Source organism: Glycine max, chromosome 9 (assembly GCF_000004515.6).
Source record: "Glycine max cultivar Williams 82 chromosome 9, Glycine_max_v4.0, whole genome shotgun sequence".
In the NCBI taxonomy this organism is placed as follows: Eukaryota; Viridiplantae; Streptophyta; class Magnoliopsida; order Fabales; family Fabaceae; genus Glycine; species Glycine max.
In genome coordinates this window covers 42624794-42650565 of record NC_038245.2, presented here as the reverse complement: position 1 = coordinate 42650565, position 25772 = coordinate 42624794, and the positions used below count along the sequence as shown (strand labels likewise).

The 25772-nt window shown below is 30.4% G+C and overlaps 3 protein-coding genes across 4 annotated transcripts; 2 read left to right on the top strand and 1 right to left on the bottom strand.

The window, feature by feature from the left end:
• Positions 1-13431: 13431 nt before the first annotated feature.
• LOC100306098 (uncharacterized) lies at positions 13432-14873 on the bottom strand. Its single transcript, NM_001250568.2, has 3 exons — positions 14448-14873; positions 14237-14350; positions 13432-13684 (listed from the first exon to the last, which is right to left on the bottom strand). Exons 1-3 carry the CDS (start codon positions 14826-14828, stop codon positions 13559-13561), a joined length of 621 nt encoding a protein of 206 aa, NP_001237497.1. The 5' UTR covers positions 14829-14873; the 3' UTR covers positions 13432-13558.
• Positions 14874-15787: 914 nt separating this feature from the next.
• Positions 15788-17368, top strand: LOC100306620 (uncharacterized). Its single transcript, NM_001250734.2, is given in 3 exon segments — positions 15788-15996; positions 16309-16388; positions 16938-17368. Coding segments are annotated over 3 exon segments (489 nt in total). The 5' UTR covers positions 15788-15841; the 3' UTR covers positions 17192-17368.
• Positions 17369-20731: 3363 nt separating this feature from the next.
• Positions 20732-24257, top strand: LOC100803222 (rac-like GTP-binding protein ARAC7). Of its 2 annotated transcripts, none has more exons than XM_006587464.4 (8): positions 20732-21098; positions 21446-21533; positions 21634-21743; positions 22717-22780; positions 22888-22952; positions 23077-23142; positions 23297-23409; positions 24008-24257. In XM_006587464.4, the coding sequence occupies exons 1-8, from the start codon at positions 20997-20999 to the stop codon at positions 24033-24035; spliced, it is 636 nt and encodes a 211-aa protein (XP_006587527.1). In that variant the 5' UTR covers positions 20732-20996; the 3' UTR covers positions 24036-24257. The 2 variants fall into 2 exon arrangements, with proteins under 2 accessions (XP_006587527.1, XP_003534211.1); XM_003534163.5 differs by having other exon boundaries at positions 20749-21098; positions 24005-24257.
• Positions 24258-25772: the final 1515 nt, after the last annotated feature.

Below are 25772 nucleotides of genomic sequence, written 5' to 3'. Positions count from 1 at the left end.
ATTCCTTTGAAGAATGTGCTTTTTCAGGTTTTATAATTCGTGTTGTGAATCTTTTTTTGTGGGAGACCACTCCGACAAAGCCCAGAAAGTCCCTGGCATACTTTACCCGTTTTATTATTCCTTTTGGGAAATGAATTTCATTGTCATTCATGACTTTTATAAGAAATTAGTTTGTTTGTTGTTTTGGATAATTTATTTAAGTATAGCAATTAAGATTAGTGTTATAGTATGATAAAATTAATAAAGCTGTTAGTAATTTAATTCAACCAGTAAATACTAGAGGATAAATATAAAGTAAGCACTCGACTGATTTAATTAAAGATAGAAAGAGTTTGTATTTTTTTTTTTCTCATGTAAACGCAGAGGAATAATTTTTTATTTAAAAAATAATTTATTTAATATCTAACAAATAAAACTATAAAAAATATTTGGTTTAATTATTCAAAATTTATCATGAGCCTGTTTTGTTGCTTTTATTTTTTTAAAAAAATATGAATTTAAGTTTGTAATATTTATAAAATGAAATAAGTTATAAGTTATAGAAATAAAAGAAAATGTCAGAAACAAAAGGTAAAGGAAAAGTTAGAGTAATTTATTTATATTTTTAAAATCTTATACATTTTGTTTAATTTGCGCCAAAAGCAGAAAAGCTTAGATGCGCTGGAGGCAGCGTTTGGACGAAAGGGTAACTGAGGCTCCAAAAAGGAAAGCAAGTAATGGCAGAGAAAATTATGGGACGAAGAGTGTCTTTCGAAAAGCCAAATTTCCAAGTGGTTCAGAAAATTATTAACCATTAATTAAGAAAAATAAAATGTTATAAAAAATTGGTGGAGAATTTCTTGGCTTATACGCAGCTTTGAAGAAAATTTTATCTTATAAAAGAATAATCACTAATTTAATTCTGAGTTCTGCCAAACAAAGCAATGTATCAAACAAGAAGCAAACATGAAAGTAGATAGGACGAAGAGGAATGGGGAATGGGGGGTTGTGGTGTGGGGATTCTTTTTTCTGAGGTGAAAAGGAAATGACTCTGGAAATTTGTGTTTGTACTTGGTGCATTCTAGTATACTTCATTCAAGTTTATTCGCATGTCCTTCGCGTGTGTAGACTTTATTTTTATCCTTGAACTAAAATAATATGTTTTTTTTACAGTAAAATAATATGTTTATGAAGCCATGGTTAGGTTATGATTGAACAAAACTTTAAGAATCCAGCATATCATGCAAGTGGAAGTGAAAAAAAAATTAATTAGATTACTATATACAGTTTACAAATTATAATTCATGATTAAAAAATCCTGAAAAATAGGTGACAAAATGTGCAATCAAGTTGAGCTATATTTTTTAGGGTTAGTAAGTGCAAATCAAGTGATCAAGTACAAAGATAAAACATTTCCAATAAAAAAACTAAGATAACACATTATTATGTGGTTTTTTTAACAGCACATTATTATGTCTTAATTAAAATACTCTCATTAATTAATTATAAAATACACTTTAAAATATAAAATAGAAAATTAAATTAAATTTTTTTTACAAATTGGATATCTCTAATTTTGTTTTATTCACATTATGCAGAAGGATTAAAGAAAGTATTTTGTGAATTTTAAGGACTAAAAAAATAATTTTAAATTTGGAGAACTAAAAAAAATATTCAAATTTAAATAACTAACAACATATTTAACCCTTTTTTCTATTATATTGCATTAAGCTTTTTTGGTGAGTTAAATTAAAAAAAAATTAAAAACCATATTAAGATAAAATTTAAAATATTAAAAATCTCAAAATTGTTCCACACCAAACCGTAAAAAAAATTATATTTGATATTGCATTCGAACTAAACTGTATATAATTTTTATATTTGATTTAAATGACTTTTTTAACTAAAAATCAAACTAAATAACCTTAAAAAATAGTTTAGTTTGATTTGAATCTGATATTATATTAAAAGTAAACTGCATATCCTTTCTATATTTGACTCCGGTAACTTTAACAAAAAAAATCAAACCAAATTGTATCACAAACATCTTAAAAAAATAATTATTGATACAAATGATGTAAATATAAAACGTGGAAATAAAAGACACTGAAAAAAAGTATGAGACTCATAGATGGATTCAGAAAATTTTCTCCCTTGCTTTATAATCGTTTTAAATTCTAACCAAGAGAATCCAAGACAAGATCCACATCTATGAAGTGGATTCGTGTGAAAAAATTCTTAGAATATCTTCAATAAAAGGTGTTTTTAATGGGTTTCTTAAAAGAATAAATCGTTAAGAAATCTCACATTAGAGACAGTTTAGTGACATTATAAGTTTATTTAAAATAACAATAGTTACTTATATAAAAAAATTTTCTTAGCAATAAAAAATTATATTCTTTCTTAGCATTAAAAAGTTATTTTCTTTCCATAAACTAGTATCAGCCAAGTACATAAAAACAAAAATATGAGTTTTTAATTTTATTTTATTTTAACTTTCTTACCAATAAAACAAAATTGTGTATGGACCAAAAAAAAAAACAAACAAATTTACGTATAATATAAAAGTGACTTGAAAAACTACATTAGAGATGCTAAGTTTCTAACTCGTAGTTGGTGGGCCCAAAGAACAGTAGTGCTAACAGCATTGCTATTGAGCACTCCATCAATCACTCTTAACATTTTTATTCTCTCCTCAAAACAATTATAATGGCCACTCCACTCCACTATCTTATCATGAAGTTTTCTCCTACCAGCAGTTATATGTTTAATAGTTGTTTGTTTGTGGCAATTTGTGGGTCCAACCTGCCTTGCACTTTTGCTACAGTATAGCCACCGTGCTTACTGGATACGAACTCTCGGCTTTTAACCTTTCACTTGCAAGATGCTAGTTTTTTTTTTTTTATTTAAGCAATATTATTCATAAGATTCTTATATATTTTTATACATTGTTTCCTCACAAATATATTCATCTGAAAATAATTTTAATAATCGAGATACAATCAGATATTAAATATAAATATATTTCCCACTATGAAAATTTGAATCTGAATTCGTAGAGAACTAACTTCCTTCACTATAATTTTAGTGTTTTAACACCTTTTTCTAATATTTCTATTTTCCTCTATTGTATAAATTTGCGAATACATTTACTCATATTTCCCCCTCAATATTACTCAAAGCATCCCATCCATTTCTGCATAGAATAATAGGCTTTAGTTGATAGTCGTCGTCAATCATCATGGGGTAGCTTTCATTTTTCATAGTGCCAGTTGCAATTGGTTATTTTCTACTTAGGCTTTGTTTGAATCTATAATCCGCACAATGTTTTCAGCTCGATCTCATACTAAATACAAGGGTAGTAGTTTTCAAATAATAGTTGAGGTTAAATTTTAGTGTTTTCTTTTTTTAATTTTTTCTATTTTTTTTTGTCTTAAATAAAAAATTACATGTGTTGTCTAACTCATTGAATCATTGGATCAGATACTAATGGTACTCCTATTAATCCATAGACTATCACTTAAAAAATATAAAAAATCTTCTTACAGCAATATCCTAAAACTTTAGTTTTTAACCAAGGTAAATACAATCATATAATTCATATAGTAAATCTCATGAAGATATAAAATGAGTTGAATAGTAAAAACAAAAGATAACAAATTCAATCATCTCTATTAACAAAACTAAACTAATATTTAATCATCAAAATATATATAATCTCACTGAATGATATATAAAACTTTGTTTTTGTTAACTCCAACAATTACTTTCAATTCCACTATAGAAAATTTCAATAAAACTTGAGTGAAATAACATATAAATCAGCCAGTTAGCTGGAGTGTTGAATTGGAATATATACAAATACAAATACTAAATTATGGGCCCGTGCTTTGCACGATTATTAATAAGAGCAAAAGGGAGAGAGTAAAAGATAAAAAGATAAAAAAAAATCTAATTTATTGTCTAATCAACACGAGACAACGACTAAACAGTACATTTTTATATTACTATAACTATAAATATTAAATAACCCTTTAACCTACTAACAAAAAAATAACCACCCTTTAACCTACAATATCTGGCTCCAGTCATTTTATTTCTATTTTTAAGATAACAATTAGCCAAAAATATAATCCAACGTAAAGGATCTGTCAACAAGGCCAACCCCAAGCTATAGTAGCGACACAAAATAGAAAATGAAAAAAAGAATTGCAGCTACCAAACAGGGACTTAATTAAAGAAATGTCTAACTACAACGTGTGGAAATAGTTGTCATGATCGTAGCAGAGACTTTCTGGTAAGGGGTAGGAGACAGCATGTATCTTCAAAGCATCACTTCCTTGACCCATCTAGCTAGAATTTGAATAAGGCATATTGAGTAGTGGAATCCCAACCTCTTTTATTATTTTCATTTTTATAGTGTCTTAAATTAATGGATTACTATAGTCATGTATGAATAACGTCACACTCTGAACATCTGACACACCTGATCAGAGAAAGCTGATACCGCTATTTCAGTTTCTCGTACAAGATTCTCCTCACTGAACAACAGAAGAAGAGAAATTAATTCAAATATATATATATATATATATATATATATATATATATATATATATATATATATATATATATATAAGCTTTACTATTTATGATAATCTTAGCAGCTGATCCAAGAAAAAATACTTCTCCTATATAAGATATGTGATATGAGATGGTTTGTACTAGAAAAAACTCAAAATGTTTTTCAAATGCTTTAAATAACCATTTTGTAATGAGTTTTTAATTTATTTTTATTTTAATCCTTTACTTTTTTTGTTTTAGTTTTTAAAGAGATGTTTTTTTATTTTAGTTATCGTCATCAAATAACGTGTAATTATGACGTTGATAATTTATTAACTTCATACATCATTAAAGAATTTAATAGAACAATCAGATGTAATTATGTTTGTAAACTGTTTTATCACATTTTTTTTTATAACGCATTGTTATAAAATTATTTAACGTTGTTACTTGACAATAAAGATTAAAAATTAAAAAAAAATCTTTACAGAATTAACATTAATTTTCACTTTATACTCTCATCTTTTGTTTATTTTTTATTTTTTTTCATTTCACTTTTTCTCTTAAACCAAATACACTCTAAAGTAGAGGGATTTTCTACAGTGAAAATTGATGAAAAATGAGTAACTTACACTTCATTTTTTTAATATACGAATAGAAGGAAAAGAGAAAGGGAAAGGTATGATAAATAATGTTATGGACAAGACAATTAAGAAAGAAATTAAAAAAATGAGTAAAAAAAGAAATGGAAGAAAAAGTAAATCTACAATAATAGTGATAATAATATACAGGTTTAATTATTTTTTAATTTTTCAAATTAAGGTATTTTTTTAGTTTCTCAAATAATAAAACATTTTTACTTTTCAATTTTTTTAAAAAAAATACTCTTTTTAGTTCATCTATTCAAATAAAAATTTATATTTTTAGTCCTTCAAATTCTACTGGAATCGAAGGGACTAATTTTTTTTTTCAAATTTGATGGATAATAAAATATAAATTTTCATTTAAAGGACTAAAAAAACCCTAATTTTAGGGAAAAAATAGTTAAGTCTAATATATAATTAAGAATTGTGATATATATTGATTTTGGGATATAAAAGATAAAAAGAAGGGAATAAAAAAAGTAATAAAAATATAATATAATAATATAACAAGAATTAAAAAAAAAAACAACACCCGAAAAATAAATAAAAATATTGTATAAATATTAATAATCAGCTTACCTAGTTCATATGATAATTGTGTTTATATTACTCCTTCCGTTTCAGAATATATATGACGTTTTAGGAAAAAAAAATTATTCCAAAATATATGTTATTTTATAAGGTCAATGCTACATTAAATACTTTTTTTTTTCAAGGATACCCTTAATAAATATTTAGTGGGAGTAGTGTATAGAAAAAAATAAATGAATCATTAATTAGAAAGATAAAAAAAAAACATATTAAAAAATTACCTTATGTTTATTTTAAATTGAACAAATTAAATATATTTCTTAATATTTATGCAAAAACCTTAAACATCATATATTTTAGAACATACGAGTAATTTATACAAACCAGATTGAATCTCGATACAAGAACATATTGATAACTTAATATACATAATTTCTTTAGTTTTAAATATAAGAAAAATATATATTTTTTGTTTATGTAAAAAAAATTCAACTAGCTTTATCTCATTCAATGTTATTATTTTTAAAATATTTTTCGTTTAATTGAGTTGTTAGTTTCCATAACTCTTGGTATCAAATTTTAATAAAGAATAAATTTAAAAAATATTTTTTAATTAAAATTAATACTATTAGATATGATTAACTAACATTTTTTTCTGATAATAGAGGGAGAACATATGTGCGCAGAGTTGATATAATATATGGCCGCATAATAAATCTAGAGGTAAATCTAACCGTACAGAAGGAATGTGAGAGGGACGTAAACAAAAGCATTGAGTAGTAAAACTCCATAAAGGCTAGTAGTACATGGCCAACGGCATCAAACCTTTTTGCAGAACTAAATGAAACCATGCATATCATGGTTACTTCAAAAGGGAACAACCATCAAATACTGTAATCCACTACTGTACAAATACTATAATTAATGTTGAACACTCGCGGTTTGGCAATTAATTGCTGTAATAAGGACCATTCATTATAGTAATTAATGATGCCTAAGAACTGTAAGGCATCAATAATATACTAGAGTACTATATAGAATTTAAATATTTAAGTATATGTTGGCATGCACCAGCATTAATTATATTTTTCAAAAGGAAATAAATGTCTTGATTCTATTCTGAAATTATCATTTCATGACCGTAGGTCTTCTAATTCCATCATGTTGCAAAGGGAAGATTAAGTTACAAATTTTCAAAGCAATATTCCAATGCACACCACTAACTGATCATCAGCCAGGTCTTGTTTGTGCTCAATGGAAACGCCTATTCATATACCTTTTTATTTCACTCAGGAGAATCTTATCAACGTTCATGTAAGGCAAAGGATTCAAGCTTGTCATCTAGCACATTATATAGTGGATACGTACTGCAAAAAGCCTGCATATATGGTTTTTTAATGCATTCCAACTTGCATTGCAACCATTTGAGGGACCCTTTCATCAAAGATATGAAATTATTGACACTCAAGGGGTCGGCATCTCCCACTCCATGTACCTTGATTTAACTTAAAACTCAAGGATCACCACAATTTTATTGTAGCAGCTGAAATCCATTGCATGATTTTTTTTCTTAGTGCTGCTGCAACCCTTTACTATATGAACCCATATAATATAAGTATCATTTTTTTTTTCAGTAACAGTGACTTGTATGTCATTATGATTGAGTGGTTATAATATATGGGAAATCATCAAAATGAACTTGAGGCAGGAAATGAGGAACATGATGATCAAATCAAAAAGGGAATTCATTGCTTATTTCCAAAACTAAAACATCTTGGTCTGTCTTAACTCTTAAGTGTATCTTCAAACGACAAGAATCACTACCTTGTACTGTTGGTATTGTTCAGAGAAGTTAATTACACGTACAGTTTTTGATTAGTGTCTAAAATTTATGTACTAAGTTGGATTTATTTCTGATATTGAAGTACATTACTAGCTTGGATTGGTTGGTTAATTAGCAGAGAAGAAAGAAAAATCTTTGGAACATTCATTGAGTTCTTCTGGACCTTAATTAATTTTGAATATTATCTTTAATTATTGCGCCATTTAATTTATTTTGAACTCGATAGTGCCGCGTGCCATGATGTCATACCATAAAAAATAAAATAAAAAATCTTCTAGAACTTGTATCTCATCTTGTACAATTAAAGAGAACAGTTATATATATTTGTTGCAGTTCAATATCTTTTAATTTAATGCCGATACTTAAAATTCTAGAACTTGTATCTCCCATTTCTCTTTGTCTTTCTCTGTTGGAAAATGATTCTTCTGGACATCTAGGTGTATATATCTTGAGAGAAATAGAAATACAAAAATTAATAAAATTGAAGATATCACGTGACATAAAGAGAAAGAGAAAAATAAAAGATGTTGAAAGTGTATTTGTAAGTGTACATGATATTGGCTATAGCATAACTTACTGCATAAATTTTCACCACCTAAAACCCTACCAAACAAACAATTGAAGGACATAAAGAACCGAGTACGTGGTCAACTCAGTTTAAGGCCATGGAATGCGAAGAGGACCGCTGGAGTCGAAAATAGAGAAAAGCATAAAATGATCCATCTTTACCTAACTAACTTTTAGCATAATATTCAGGACATATATAATTTCAGAGGATATATATTTGTGGTCAAAAATTTGATTCATAGCTATTATTCCTATTCCTATCTTCTTCTTTTTTTCAAAAAAAGATTACAAATAATCACAAAAATAATTTATTCTAATGCATTTTCAACACATATGGTTCAAATGTTTCATCTTAGTCAATATCACCGTACTCCTACTGCGGGATCCTAATGGTGAATTCACAGCCTCTATCACAATGAAAACACGTTTCATTGTGTACTGACCACTACAAAAGCATGTTTCTGTTAAAGGGTATTTTTGTTAAGAAAATTAAGGTGTGAACTTAACAAAAACAGGAATAAGAACAACAATTTAACTTGTAATTTGAATTATTGGGCCATATTTGGATGTTGTCCATTGTGTTTTAGGGTTGTTGTTAAAACCGAAGGGACAATTACTTGACTAGTTTTTTTCGCTTTCCTAAGGGTGTAAAGTAATGGCTGAGATATGATTAATTATTACACTGTGTATTTTTTTTTAACCAAAGAGAATTATATAATATCATTGATAATTAAAGTTTCAATACATAAAAGAATAAAATCAAACTGATGCTAGCTAGCTAGAATACAATCTTTACACCATTGCAAGAGATTGAGCGACACGATTATCCTCGATCTCTGTGTTAAAAATCATTACCTTTGTGCTTATTGATTCTTAAGCTTGTTATTTCATCTTCTTTTATTATAAAATAAAATACTGGTGCAGTATGTAGACTTCTTCCATTCTCCTTTGCTTTTGCAACTGTGCTTCTCTTTGTGGGGATTCTACTTGTCTAGTTGTCTTATTCTTTATGATTAAGTGGTGGTTGTGGTGTTAATTGTCCATTCTTTGTTGGTCTGGGATGATTTGACGGGCAATTGGAATTATTTCTTCAAGTCCACGATAACATTACTAGAAAATACGTTTTTAATATTAGTTATTAATTGATATTAAAATTACCAATATTAATTTATTAATATTAACATTGATTGTTTAAAAACTAATATTTTTATAGTAAAAAACAACATTGATTTTTTAGAATAATGGATGTTATTTTACTCTTACCAACGAAAAATCGATGTTGTCAATAAACAACAACATCGATTTTCCTAAAAACCGATGTTGTTTTATGATTTAATTTTAAATATCATATTTATTTTTTTAATTAACAACATGTAGTAATTAATTCAGATCACAACTTATCGTTCAAAGTTGTATAAAAATGCATAAATCATTCATGCACCAAAAGTTATAAACAAAGTATATCAATATATTATGCACCAATGGTAGTTATAAACATTTCTAAACAAAATAACATATTATAAACAAAAATTTACAAATTGATAATATATTAGAGTAGTAATGTACTTTAATTGCAAATAAAGTCAAAATAAAACAAAGATAGAAGTTGCATCTGGAATTTGAGTTTCAGGAAGCAAATTATGTGTTTGTGCAAAAGTCTTCCATCCATTTCCAATTTTTGTAGTCTTCCTATGATGATTATAAACTATTCTACATTCCATCCCTTCCAAGTTTAGATGAGTGAATCTTGTAACTTTCATAAATCAGTATATGGTACTTGGTACATCCTGAAATGCAAAAGAAATTCATACTAGATAACTACATGATATCAAAATTTGACATACAGAGAGAAGTGCTTAATTACTCATCAAACTATTACAAGTCACTTTGTACTTAGTGAGTAAGCCTTTAAAAGTGACTGGGTTAGGAACTTGGTGGTACAAAGAGTCTCATTTAGGAAAAGCTTTTGGTTCAGAGCTGCTTTTGAAGAAGGTAAGAAAGAAAATAATATATTCATAGTGGGTCAAGGTGACATGATGATTTTCAGTGAGCCTATAGAACTCTCAAAGTTTCGTCCATCTAGCAAGTAGAGTTGGGCTCACCAAATCTTAGTTATATGTGACAAAGTGCATGTTGCCACTAGGGTATAGCAGATGCTACATAAGCTCTAGTTCATCTTTCCATCTTATAGCAAATGACTTACTCACTTCACCGTAAGGATATATTTAACAAACAAACTAATATAAGCAAAAGTATTGTTATATATCAAGTCGTGTTTATTTTATAATAGTCTTAAAATAATTTCTAACCTGATCAATAACATGAACAGTGTTGAACATTTTATTTGATTCTTTGTTAATTTTCATCATTATGTTAGTCATTTCCTTCTAGTTTTGTTGATGTTCATCCATGGTTTTTAAACTTCATTTATAATATAAACATGACATTAATATGCATGATACATTTGACATACCAATATGATACCAAAATGATATTCCTATTTTGGGGCCTAAGGCTATGAAAGAATTTTCACACCAGCACAAAGTCCCATTAACAAGTACATACACACAGAACCATGCAAATCAGAAACAAAATTGTGCAACCAAAGCTTATTTTCTAGCAGTGTGTACATGAAGCCACTATCATATACATGACCCAGAAGGCCATAGCAAAAAAATTCACTAACCAATGATATTTTTAAAAAAATTAACTTATAGAGTAAGTAATGTATACACTAATAGCGTGAAGTATTTTTACATTATTGTTTAATAACAAATTGTCATATATGATAAGTTTATTAATTTTTTTATTGATTGAAAGTGTATTTTTTTTAAAAGCCTACTCATTTGATCTTTATAATTATATAGACTTTACCTTTTAGTTTCTACACTTAAAAATCATCTTTTTGGTCCATGTAAAAAACTTTCAAATCTCTTTTAGTCTTTGTTGTTATAAAATGACAAGGATTAAAAGATAAACTTTGCATAAGGTAGGAACTAAATTAAAAGAGAACAAAAAATATTTATACAAGAATTAAAATGGATTATTTTAAGTTTAAAAACTAAAAAGTAAAGTTTATGTCACTATAGGAAATAAATGAATATTTTTTTCATTTTTTATACTCTCAATGCATAAAAATTAAAATCCTTAATTTGAAAACAAAATTATGACAATAATATCTAATCAATATTTGTAAATTATGATGCTGCATGTGTTTTTAAAGAACTCGTTTCTTGTATTCATAAAATAAGATATTAATTGTATATTTTTCATAGAACAAAAATAGAAGTATTTTATGCGGTTGCATTAGTAGAGTCAGCTAAGGCCTAAGGTAATTAAATGCATATAAGAAACGAGTGTTTATACAAATAACTATTCCTCAACAAAAAGAAGGAAAAAATGAAGTGATGTATGGAAGTAATGGAACCATTAGAATTATACTGTTAATAAATAATTGTTTAAATTGCATAAAATAAAAAATATGATGAATCACGAGGACTATAGAAAAATTATACTTATTAAATTATACAACTCAACGAGGGAATGAGGGTACACCATTGGAGAAACAGATAATGTTAGACACGAATATGGGCCAAGATTTAAACCACTTTCTCGGGCTTCAATAAAATTTACTCTGGGCTCATTTAAGAACCTGAAGAGTCCATATAGAGTTGGGCCTGATGACATTTTATAAGATAAACAAGATCAGTGTATTATTTGTTTTCTTAGAGGAAAGGAAATGTATATCTTTACCAAAATTTCATTTTTCTTTTTTAAAAAATAAAATAAAAACTGACTATCAAGTTTATAAATTCTTACATAGACAAGTTCAGTTTATTTGTTTTCTTAGAGAAAAGACCTCAAAAAGAAAATTATTGATTCCGTATCTGTATGATTATGCAGAAAGGATAAATAATAAATGTTTTTAGTGTGTACAAGGGTAAGCGTTTACAAATGTAATTTTGAATTTTATTGATTTTTATTAAAGGTGAGTTTAAAGTCAAATGATTTATATTTAAATAGTTTTATCTTAAAAGTGATTTTGACACACTACATATTTATCCAGGAAGATTTGAATTTTATTGATTTTTGTTAATATTTCTTTTTGGATTGGTTGGATCAAACTCTGTTTTCAGTCTATTCATTCCTCAGTTGCGATTAATGGTGATTCTATTGAAAAAATTTATCCAGGAAGATGACTTGGATAGGGTGACGCACTACATATTTATTTTGTGCACAAATGGACTTTTATCTCTTATAAAAATATGAGAAGAGGGGTGAGGGGTGATATCCATGGTGTGAAGGAGGGTAGGGGATCTCCCATCCTCACACACTTGTTTGCTGGCGACTGTTTTCTTTTTTGCAGAACAGATGATACCCAAGCAAAAATTATAAAAGACATTCTTAATACTTATGACAAATGTTCTGGCTAGCTCATCAACTTCCAGAAGTCAGAAGTTCTCTTCGGCTCAAACACTCCCCCATTACATCAACTCTGGGTGTGCTTGAAACCATCGTAAGAGGCAAATGTCTGGGTCTTCCCCCCATAGTTGGAAGAAGAAAGAAACAAGTTTTTTCCTTCATCAAAGACAGGAATTTGCAAGAGGCTCAATCATTGATCTTCTGAAAAATTTTCAAAAGCTGGTAAAGAAATTTTAATTAAGTTTGTTGCTCAATCAATCCCAACCTACTGCATGAGAGTTTTGGTGGGACAATAAATCAAACTCTGATAGAGGCATCAACTGGTTAAGATGGGAAAAGCTTACTATGAAAAAAGAATTTGGAGGTATGGGTTTCAAACAACTTCAAGCTTTTAATCTTGCTATGCTAGGGAAAGCAGGGTTGGAGATTAATCATAATTCTTGTCATTATAAGGAAATGACATTTGAATGATGAGTGTTAAGTGTTTTTTAATATAAAAAAATAAAGAATAAACTCTAATAAAATTATGAGAATGAATATAAGAAGAAAAAAAAATTAAAGACACATAAGTTCAAATGTTGTTAACGTCTGTCATCGAAGGACTTTATCATAATTCTGGTATTTGCACCTAAATCGTATGGTTAAATAGACAATTATGAAGCAGGAACAAGCCACCAATTTATACAAGACTCGGACCAGCATCATGCACAGAAAAATGACAAAAGAAATGAAACCTCCCTCCTATGCTCTCCTTGTCACTAAATTACCAAAAGAACTTAATAGCTATTAATAAACAGAAACAAAGTTCCATATAACAGATTGACACTAATCATAACAACATATGTCAACCAATTTATGATATAATCATCTAAATATATAGTTTTGATTCCAAAAGTTTCAACAATCAGACATTTCACTTCTTGTAAATCAAGAGTTCCCCCATGCAAAAAAAGAAGGCTTTATATCCCTATCCATCACTCTGGCAATATTGCCAATATGTTAAAGCAAATTCCTATACAACAAATCGGTACGTAACATATCTGCCAGCAGTTTCACTTGGCCGGATAATCTTGACAACTTGTCCACGCTTCAATCCATAATATCTCGCAACAGGATCTGTGACCTGAATCCTAGGTAACTGAGAACCGCCCACAAAAATTAGGAATAAAGCACCATGTCAGTATCAGCAGAAAGTTGTAGGGCACAATACTAGAATTGCAATCTAAGTTCAAACCCATACAGAAAACGAAAATTGACTTCAATATTTTTAATAGCACTCTAAAATCTTTCACACTGCCAACCAATTAGAATAGTTTTCTCCCATACACCATGGTCTATGATTAGATAACAGTGTAAAAAAATTACATTATCAATGCATTCTAGTTAAAATAAAGTAAAAATGAGTAATACACTAAATTGATTCCCAAACTAAATAATTTGAGTGATGCACTAAAGTTTCATTCTAGTTAGAACCGTTTCATTCAATAGAGTTTCCCAAAACAAAAAATATCATTTCAGTTCCATCATTTTAATCCTTATTTTCATGATTGCAGAAAACCAAGGGACTAAACCAATTAAATAATCAAGTAAACAGCCAGTTTAGTTTCGGAAAGTGCATTATTAATCCATAAAACCCTAAACACAACTCTCACGGTTATTTTAATCCCTAAACATGAAGAAAATGAACGACCTGAGTTTCCTTGACGGTGTATCTCTCAAGCAAGGTTTTCTTCTCGGCGTCAGTGAGAACCTGATGTTCGGGAACAAGCTCGTGCTCTTTAATGTTAACCAGCAGCTCCGCCTCCTGAAACAACAAATAATCATAAAAATCACATTGGAAAAGCATAGAGAGAGAAAGAATGAGTAATTAAACCATAAGAAAAATAAGGGGAAAAAGGAACCTGGAAGACTTCTAAGTGGAATTTGGAGGAGATTTCGCTGATGCAGGTTCTGGCGAAGGGGGTGAGGTTGGTCTGGGTGACGAGGATGGCTCTGTAGACGTTTTCGGAGTTCATGCGGTTGGTGTAGGTCTTCATGGTCTTGACGCCGACCTTGGGTTCGTCGGGGAAGAAAACGTAGATCTGGTCGCCGGAGTTGTCCTTCTTGGATTTGTTGATGACGAGGTCCTCGCGCTTCATGTGTTCGCCGTACTTGGACTTGAACTCGTGCTTGGACATGTTGATCTCGAAGTCACCAACCAGAAAATTTCTGTCCCTCAGCATCTGCATCACCGTCTTCCTTATTCGGTATAGACGACCGATTTCCTCCTCCGAAAGCACCATTCTTCTTTCACCCTAAAGGGATGAGCACGCACGCCTTTTCAACCTACTTCATTAATCTATTGCTTTTATGTCTATACCTAAAATATTTTTTTTTTGGTTTTAATCTGTACTAAAATATCTTGTACTGCTTTTAATCAATTTATCCATTCTTATATTTTTTTTAATAAATTGGACCGTGTGATCAATTTTCCTGATTTTTTAAATTTTGAGATCACTTGTCTCTATTTATCAACAGAGTACTAAAGTTCCATGTTAAGAAAAAATATATAATAATAAAAGTTCTATTTTAAATTTATTTTAAAAATTTTAATTTAATTTTTAAGTTCTTAAAATTTTGAAACCAAATAGATTAATTTTTAAAATGTGAAAACAAATAAATTTATTTAAGGATTTATAGTAATTCATGCAAATCAATTTTACAACAGATATAATATAAAATAATAAAATAATGGCATATGATAATTTATATTGATTAATAGAGTAAAATCTCTTACTATGTAGATATATGTATAATATTTTTTTTATAAATTTTATATGTATCTTTAGCTAGAGATGTTTTTACTCCAATCGAATAAGGTTATATAACATAAAACAAAATTTATCATATGAATTTTATTTTTAAAAACAATAATATAGAAATAAAAAAGTAGTATTTAATACATGGAAAACTTAATTTTTGTTTTTATTTCATAATTTCTATTTTAATTTTTTATTAAAATCCCTCTATATAACAAAAAATTGATGAAATTTAACACACTTAATTGAACAACAAATTATTATAAACTCTAATCTTCGATTTTTAGGATAAAATAAAAAAAGTGATGGGCCTCCTCTCTTCCAGAAGCTTCTGCATTGGCAGTTCCTAGTCCTACCTCTAAATCTAATAAACAAATTACAGTATTTAACTAAAACACGGGACTATTTGCTATATAAGTCGGGTTGGATTTGTAGGAGGAAGTAAGAAAACACAACACGAATTTCATTGCAGAGTGTTATTTTGAGTATCAGCATCAATGGCTCCAATTGCAGTGGGAAACGTGATTCCAGACGGCATTTTGGCTTACTTGGATGAAGAAAACAAACCCCAAACTGTCTCCATTCACTCTCTCGCCACCGGCAAGAAAGTCATCATCTTTGGGGTTCCCGGTGCCTTCACTCCTACTTGCAGGTCTTTACTTTCCCTTTTCACCATAAACTAAACTGAAACAGATTCATGGGTACTTGAGATTCAGCATTTTTACCCCCAAAGTTTTTATTTTTAAATTAGATATGAACTGTTGCTTTGTTGATCCAAGTGATTTTTTAACTGGGGTATGATGAATTGGATATTGGAGGGTCTTGATTCTTATGTAATGGGTTTTGGTGTTGAATCCCCAAAATTTTGGGGCTACTTTGTTGTTGTTTCGATTGTTAGTAGGGTTTTGTGTTGATAAAGTATAGATGGTGGTGTTTTAAATATTTTGATCTGAATTTGTAATAGCTTGAAGCACGTTCCTGGCTTCATTGAGAGAGCAGAAGAGCTGAAAGGGAAGGGTGTGGACGAAATAATCTGTATCAGTGGTGAGACTCTAAACACATCATAATTTCCCCCTCCATGTGTGCATGGCTGTATACTTGTTGGTTATTGATTTGGGATGTCAGCATAAGAAGATGAAGGGGGTGTACTTGTTGGTTAATTTGACTTGGGATGGTCGATTGTTCAATCAATTGATAATGATGGTGGCCAAGTGATGTATACTGTAGTATTGTTGACTTGTGTTTGAAAATTCTTCTCAATTGTTGCATGATTTAATCTAAATTTCCAAGGTACTTGCCTTGAAATTCACCATCCTTTTTCTACTTGTTGAGCCTCCGGGTTTTTTCTGGACATGGATTCCTAATAGCCTGTTGTTGCTTGATTGTTTATTTAATTATTGGCTATTGATTGTTGATTTGCTTTTATCATGGGTATAATTCTATATGGATTGAACTGGCCTTTTGTGTGGTGTGGTGAGAAACCATACTCATACTATGACCTACAAAAGAAACTACTCATGGTGCTAGTAATAGAAGTCTTGAAGATAGATCGTTTGTTAAATGGCTAATCTGAAATTGCCTCTGATTTTGTAGTGAATGATCCATTTGTGATGAACTCATGGGCCAAAACATTCCCAGAGAACAAGCATGTTAAGTTCCTTGCTGATGGTGCAGCCAAATACACCAATGCCCTTGGTCTTGAGCTTGACCTCACTGACAAGGGTCTCGGCGTCCGCTCAAAGAGGTTTGCTCTGCTGGTGGAAGACCTCAAGGTGAAGGTTGCGAATGTTGAAAGTGGAGGAGAGTTCACCATCTCCAGTGCTGAAGAGATCATCAAGGCCCTTTAAAACCCTTGAATCCTCTTGTTGGCTGTTTAACTGTCTTTAATGTGTGGTGTGAGACTCTTTTGATGCAAGAATATACTAGAAACATTTTCCTTTTCATAGATGTAATTGTGTTGTGTGCTCTGGGAAGGGCCATGATATGGTGCATATTATGGAAATAAATAAGATTTCTTGTTTCAAATGCTGTCAATTGTTGCCAAGTTTGATGGTTGCTTGTTTTGGTATATTTGTGGAATCAAATAGTAGTAAACTCTTCATTCTTAAGAGAGAGAAAAAAAGGTGAAATTGGATACTTACACAACCAGAAAATGCGTGGCCATTATTTGGCCTATTAATTTGTTGTGCCCCACAAGACCCTTGTCAATTGCTTGCATTTGTATATTTGTCAATTATGCACTATAGCGGCATTAAGTGGTGTAGCGGACTCTGCCTCTGCCGCTAAAAGCATTGTTATGGCTCTTTATTGTAGCGTCTGCAACAGAGCTATAGCACAGCTAAGTAGGTGTTCAAAATCCAGAGAATGTCCTCTAATATTAATGTTAGAGGGGCATTTGATGGAGGTAATTTTGGGATTTTGAGTAAAAAGAGGTTTCACCTTGTAAAAAAAAACTCTTTCAAATAAAAAGAGGATATCAACTTATTGTACTTTATTATGATAATTTCATAAAAAGTTTTGTTATATGGGTCCAAATATTTGGGTCATTTTTGCATAAATGGCATTTAGAACTTTATAACCATGCATGTGGCTTTTAGCTACCCAAACTTTACTCCAATCTCCACGGTAATGTTTAACAAAAGTTGGACATGTTAACATTAGAGGCGCAAACATGGGGAAATAAAGTGCGCATGCATGTTCATTGCTAGTTGCGACAACCCACGAGCACTTTAGTTTGGATACTGTTGAAATCCAGTTTAATTTTAGGAATATTCATAACTTTAGCAGAATTCATTTCACACTTTCGGATGATCGTCAACATTCTTCTGTTTCCTTTAATGAAACCACGCTAAAGGAAATAGGTATTGATGTTGCATTTCTGATGACAACGAAAACCTATAAAGTAAGCAAGAAATTGCTGGTATTAATTCACTTTAATATAAGTTTTAAAAAAGAAAATCTTAAATGTCCTGATTTGAAATTGATTATTAGTGTTGGTTCTTGTGAGCATTCTAAGCTGGATTCGAGTAGTACTGTGTAAATTGCGATCTCACATACTACTTGTATTTTACACGAGATTGAGAAATACTATGTCAAGACAAAAAGGCTGATACGAGCAACCATTTGACCAAATGTATCTCAACATGTATAAGGTAGTGTTTGGTTTAAGGGAATAAATTAGAGGTGAAAATAATCTGAGTTGAATTAAGGTGAAAGTGGAGAGAAGGATGTTTGGTGGAGAAAGATAAATGAAAAATTTGAACAAAAAAAAATGAGCATAGTCCTTTTTTACTTTCATCTCAAAATGGAGTGAAAGTAAGGGTTGGTAAAACATAACACTAGAATACTAATGCACTTACCAAAATTAACCCTCCATGAGAAGGCCCTCATGTTATTTTCTTTATAAAAAAAATTCATCTTCTTTGCATATGGTAATATGATCAATTATGTTTATAACATAGTCAATTAGGTGATCAATTATTTGAATTTTGCTTTTAGGTGGTCAATCATTTGGATTTTGCTTTTAGGTGGTTTTAGATGAAAGTGCATAATTAATTATGTAATTTACATAATTGACTACTAATATTCAATTAGTTAAAAAAAATATTGTGATACCTTTAATATAAAACATGCATTATTTTAATGTAATAAAATGAATATTTGATTATATGTTTCATCTTTACTTTTTTTACTCTCTCCTTTCATTCAATTTCATTTCTCACTTTCATCTCAATTCGTCCTAATTTATCACTCTACCAAATTTAGTTTTGACATAAGATGAAATTTTGATGCTTTTTCACAAATTCCACGTGTTATGTAAGAAATATTAATATGCTCACATCACATGTTTGCACATAGAAACAAAACAATATAACCAAAAATCTTCAAGCATATATTCATCCCTGCGATTAATTCGGGATATGAAGAACTTACCTAACCTTGAGGTACTTTAGGTTGCTTTTAATTTCTGAGACAGATGCAGTGTTCAGATTCAGACAAAAAAAAAGCTTCAAACGGTTGAATACAATTTGAATCTGTCGGGATATGAGTTTTTTTTAGTAACTGGAAACCTGGGGGTGGTGGGGTAGTAGACACGTGGGTCCATCCTTCCCAATGTTATTCACGTTCATCAACAGAGACAACAAACTATCGACATTTTCTATCCTATTTTTGTTTAATCATCTTGTGAATATCGTCTTTTTCCCTTTGTTTTCTCGAGCAAAACTAGATTAAGGACTAAATTAATTGTTAATTCACCGAAACAAATATGTTAAACTTTTAATAATAATAATATGTAGTCATGTATTGTAGTGGCTCACTTGGGTGACTCTGGTGACCATTATATTACTGTTGACTGTTGAGTTTTGACATGTGTGCGTTTTGTTCGTCGTTTCTATTCTGTCACAACTTTATTCATGTCTCAAAATTGGAATTCTTCTTCTCCAAGTAATAATGAGTCAAAAGCGAGATTGCCAAGAAAACAGTACAACATTTTATTGTAGTTTTTGCTATCTTATTATGAGTTTAATGTTGATTCAACACATAATTATTAGTAGCAGTGGGAAGACTGATACTATTATGTTTGCATTTTTTTACTATTTTTCTTAAAATAAAAGAGAGAAGGCTGAATGAAAATTGAAAACTCAAGAGTTTGAATTCAAACTTAAAAAGGTTTGTGCTCATGAGATGAGTTTGTCTTCATTATTTACACTAATTAATGTGAAATTTCTAACATACACTCTCACTCATTAAAGAGTGAACATTTGGAACAAGGACATTTGTGAATGTGATGAGGTTCAAACAAGTTTCTTCTCATCTTGTCTATGTGATTCTTATCAGAATGACCTAATAACGATTTAATAATTGATGGTCTAATAGACTCATCAATCAATAACAGTTACTAGCCTAAATATTATTTTGATCATGTTACTAATTGTACAAGGAATATATCATGTTTAGAAGAGAGTGGATAAAATATGAAAATTGTGCAATTTTAATAACAGTTGAAGGATAAAATAGATAATGAATATGCATACAAAAAAATTAGTGTTGCCTTTATTGTATGGATTATTATTGTTCAATCATCCATTCAAATACGTAGAGCTACTTTTTCAAAGAATTAACTTGATATTCAAATTATATTTCAAATATGATTATTAGCCGGCCCAGGGTACAGTTGGAATGTCGAAACGGTGACTTTAATTTGCAGTAATGAGCACTTATCAGTCACTAATGAGATGTAGTTGGAAACCAACAAATGAAGAGGTTTTAGCTGTGCTTAGGTACCGTTTGAAAGAGGGGCCCCATTTGTGTAATTCAAAAAAAAATTCTGTTGGATTTGAAATGTATTGAGTGGAACGAAAAAGTTCAGCAACGAACACCATTTAACTAAACTATAGTACTATAATATGCATTGCATTTGAGCTCAAGTCATTTTTTTTCCTCTCACTCACTAGTATTTTTTATGTCTTGTTTCTTGAAACTACAAGAAGGGTCTTTTCTCTTTTTCTATTTATCTCATCTCACACCCTTTAATGTAACCTAGAGAGAATCAAAATAATACCACTTTCTTAGTTTCAAACTCAACTTTTGAGGGTCTTTTCTCTATTAAAAACACACAAGAGTTTTAGTCTTTTAGCTAACAGTGTTCATATGATGAATGCTTCAAAGTTCATTAAATGTGTTACTGTTGGAGATGGAGCTGTTGGGAAAACCTGCATGCTCATTTGCTACACCAGCAACAAGTTCCCCACTGTAAGTCCCTCAAAAAAATAATAAGACCCCATCCATCAAAGATGCTTCTTTTATCCATTAAGCTCCCTTGTTTTCATTTTTTGAAATTTGGAGGTATTTCATCTGAATGGTACTTTTCTGTTCAGACTCACACTGTAAGAACAAGATAAGGTTTTGGGGTTGAATAGTACCTAGGTTTAATGTTAGACACAATATCAGTAAATGGGTTCCTTTTCCTATGTGTTGATTTGTTTCATTATCTCTGATTTGATTTGTCTAAGATTCAACTGTATGGTGATGAAACCCTTCTCTTTTTTATCATCTAACTCACTAGTGTTTTTGTTTCTCTTTTATTTTTTGGGTTGCAGGATTACATACCAACAGTATTTGACAATTTCAGTGCCAATGTAGCTGTGGATGGAAGCATTGTCAATTTGGGGCTATGGGACACAGCAGGTACTAGGAGCTTCCCGCATGAACTTTTATGGTCCAGAAACTGTGTTTTGGTTGCTCATCATTCTCTAACTCTTGTTGCATTTTTCACTGTTTTTAAAAGGCCAGGAAGACTATAGCAGGTTGAGGCCACTGAGCTATAGAGGAGCAGACATTTTTGTCTTAGCATTCTCACTGATTAGCAGAGCTAGCTATGAAAATGTTCTCAAGAAGGTTCATATCTATCTATCTCTTCTTGCTCTTGTTTTGCATATTATCCTCTCTTGTTTTTAGTTTTGGATTCTAAGTTTTAGAAAGTGAGAGTCTTTTTTTCCTTTAGGCTCTCTGTCGATTAGGGGAAAAGATGGGATGAAAGGAAAATAGAAAGTTTATGATGAAAACCATTTTCTTTGATTTGAGAGTACATAAAACCGATATGAAGGATAACAATTTTTTATTTTACTGTGTCTTCCTTGCCATTTTTGTTTTTTTTTTAAATGTTGTTTGCAATATTTGTGAAGTATCCTGTTGCAAATGTAAAAGTGTGCAATATAAACTTTTAGGTGTTAGAAGTATATCTCTTATAAACTATTTAAAACGATAATGAAAATGTAGCAAATATATTAACGGCTTCAATTTTCAAATAGGATCACGGGCCAGAGATATATCCATTTGAATAATGAGAGTGTTTGGTTGAAAGGAGCTTCAACGATCACTGGTTTATGTTGATTTTTGCCAAAATGCCTTTGTTGACTTTTGGCTATTGATGGCTACATAAAGATAGAAAAAGGAAAATCACCCTAGAAAACTAAAGAGGAAAAGAAACAGTACCGTAGGAATGAGGGAGGGGAACAAACGGTTCAATCTGATCCAAAAGGGAAAATATAATATTAAACGGGTACATTAATTTATAATGTGAAAATATTTGAATGAGAATTAATTTTCTAAAGATGATATTTTCTCAAATTACTATGAGGAAAATTTTGTCTTATTCTATTGCTCTAATTTTCTCTTCCCATATTCCAACAAAGCCTAAGCATGGAGTAGCTGTTATATTATTGTTTAGGCCTGTGACTTTACTAGTAGCATGGAACGTGCATGTTTTCATTGTAGTATTAGCCTATTGGGAGTTATCAATAATGGACAATTTTCAACATAGCATTTATGTGCACTTAAACTTTTGCATTTATGCTCTTTTCTGTTTCAGTGGATGCCGGAATTGCGTAGATTTGCACCTAATGTTCCAATTGTTCTTGTTGGTACGAAGTTAGGTAAGCAGCAGCACATGCAAACTTTTGTAATTTTATTATTATGCTGTTTTGCTAATTGAATAGAGAGAAGAAGTTATTGACATAAAGTATTGAATTATTGATTCTAGATCTTCGTGAAGACCGGGGTTATGTAGCTGATCACATGGGATCTAATGTCATAACATCTGCTGAGGTTTCTATTCTTTAAATTAGCTTCTTTCAGTTTATTTTATTTGATAAGTATGAAGCACTTTATGTATTACGTATATAAGTAAAGAAAAGGATATCATTTATCAATCATGGCACATTGCTAATAGGGGGAAGAACTGAGGAAACAAATTGGTGCAGCAGCTTACATTGAGTGCAGTTCAAAGACTCAACAGGTAGTGAGTTTAAATTTTATGCACTATCAGTGTATACAATTTTACACTGTCTATCACTAAGAATTATCGTTGATATGACTTTTAAATATTTATTATTAAAATCAATAAACTTAGCTTATGCAGAGTTTGATAAAGTTATATTTTCATGATTTAGAATGTCAAAGCAGTGTTTGACACTGCAATTAAGGTTGTTCTCCAACCTCAACCTCCAAGGAGGAAAGAAATGGCAAGGAAGAAAAGGCATAGAAGGTCTGGTTGCTCATTTGTGTAAGTGCCTTGGTCCTATACTTTGAAGCATGCTTATTATAATCATTGATCTTTGCAAAGCATTTTGGTGGATGAGATTGATGATAAGATTTTGTGTAATTTAAGTAGACTTTCCTAAAGAGGAAATGGAATTGCTGGGCTAGGTGATGTCACTACTTATGCTGTGGGATATTGATGAATGGACAAAGTTGAATAGGTGCTGGTACCCAAAAAAGGAAAGAAAAGAAAAATACTGCACCAAAGACCATGCTGCTGCTGAAAAAGCATGAATAGGGATTAAAGACTATGACTAAGTTTTAAAAGTGAACCCGTTTAAATTGAGTCTCAACTGAGAATGTGTTTTGTTTAGATCACTAATCAAGCTTTTGCATGAAGTGTCTTGTTAAGAGCATTAGTCTCCGTTGAGAAGGAAGAAATTATTATTTTTCATACTGATATTCACATGTCTATATTCATTGTTTATATATAACTGGATATTACTATCCTCGAATCTTTGGAATACATATTTTGATCATTCATGCTGAAATTGTATGTATACTATTGACATTATTTGACTATATATGCTAACTTGTATCTTTACCGGTCTGTCTGACAGAAGTATTATGTGCGGAGGCTGTGCTGCTTAATACGCACATCAATTGCACCGTCACTTACTTTTGAACTGGATGTTATTTTGCAAAAGCTTCAAGATCTAAGTGTGGAAACCCTGACATCTGATCGCATATCTAAATGTATCCTTATGCTTGTATTGTAACTTATGTAAGATGTAAGATAGTAATATCCAGTTATTTCCACTTTACATTTTACAAGACCCTATTAGACACTGAAGGGAATTTTTCATTCTCTCAGTTGTTATGTATTTATTTTATATTGCCAATTTTTGTTATTTTTTCCTTGAAATGCTTCTTCATGCCCATGCCCATGCCCTATAAAACTTTCCAGAGGATATATAATGATTTCTCAGCAGCAGCATTCCAAAATCTCAGATATCCATTTTTATAGGGAGAAAAAAAAAGTGACATGTTCTCTCTCACTAACTTAGAAAACTATGAAGAACAATTTCTCGTTCCTTGACATTTTGCATTAGAATAAAAAAGATCTTTTTCTGAGTTTGCAGTTGGTTCTGCATTTTCATGTGTTGGTTGTTATGACTTGACTTATGAGTATTAAATCTGAGTGCCATTATGATTGCAGTAGTATGGTACTTTAGTTAGGAGAAAGTGTAAATGAGAACTGAGACAGTCAACGAAGGAGAGTATCACTCTTGAATCCCCTGCTATCTGCAAAGCCTGTTTTTACTTTTTAAAGTCATTGGTCCAATTTGGTGATTTTGAAAGTGTGGCAGAAAGGCAAGTGTGGGCTTTTGGCAATGACATGTGGTTGGTTTTAACCTCTTCGAGGAGCCCATGTGACCACTTGTCTTCATTGCTGTAGGGTCTGTGGCACCTTCGGGGAGTTATGTCTCATGTGCCAACAAGGTCCTAAGGACCCCACTGAACCTCATCAGATTGATGTTGGCGTGTCATAATAAATAACAATGTGTGTGGGGATATGTTTTTTTTTATACCTAGGAATTAAAATTTATAATAACTCAAATATTCTACTTAATCAATTTAATTACACTACTACTTGCAATGTGGGGTAAACAGCATAATTCAGTAAACTAACTTAGAACAAGAAGTGAACTGTGTGGAGTGTGGACACACGTTACAACTGTGAGCCTGTGAGAAACCACGTCAATTTGCTAAAGAATGTGCAGGCTTTAGTTTAATAGTTTTTCCTTGTAAATATGAATAACCACATCCCAAATGGTGTAACTTAACATACTATTAACTTATTTAATTAGTTGTGTTCTCTGAAGTAACTAAGACAAATGGTTATGTATTTCTCCTAGAATATTAAAGAGTTTGTAAATAAGAAATTTTGTTCTCAAACTATTATTATTATTATTTTTTATCTATAAATATTAAACAAAGTATCAGAAGATTTTTAACACGCATATTTTGTTTAACTAATTGAACTAGACTCTTTATTCTCAAACTACTATTTAAATAATCTTGAAGTGTTGAATATTTAATAGTTTAATATCTAAGTTGATATATTCCTAGGATTAATTTGAAGAGTTTAATATTTAAGAGACTATTTAGCAGAATTTTTTAAAATATTTATTAGCCTACCTAATTTATTTTACTTCAAGTATCATCTAGGAGAAGAGATAATACTTTTTTAAGCATCAACTTGGTACTTTACTCTTGTAAATATTTTTTTTTAATTTAGAATGCATGTGAATGTGAAGAAAAATATACTGTAAAATGTTATTTTGGTAGTCAAAGATATCTCATTAATACATAACTACATGCCCC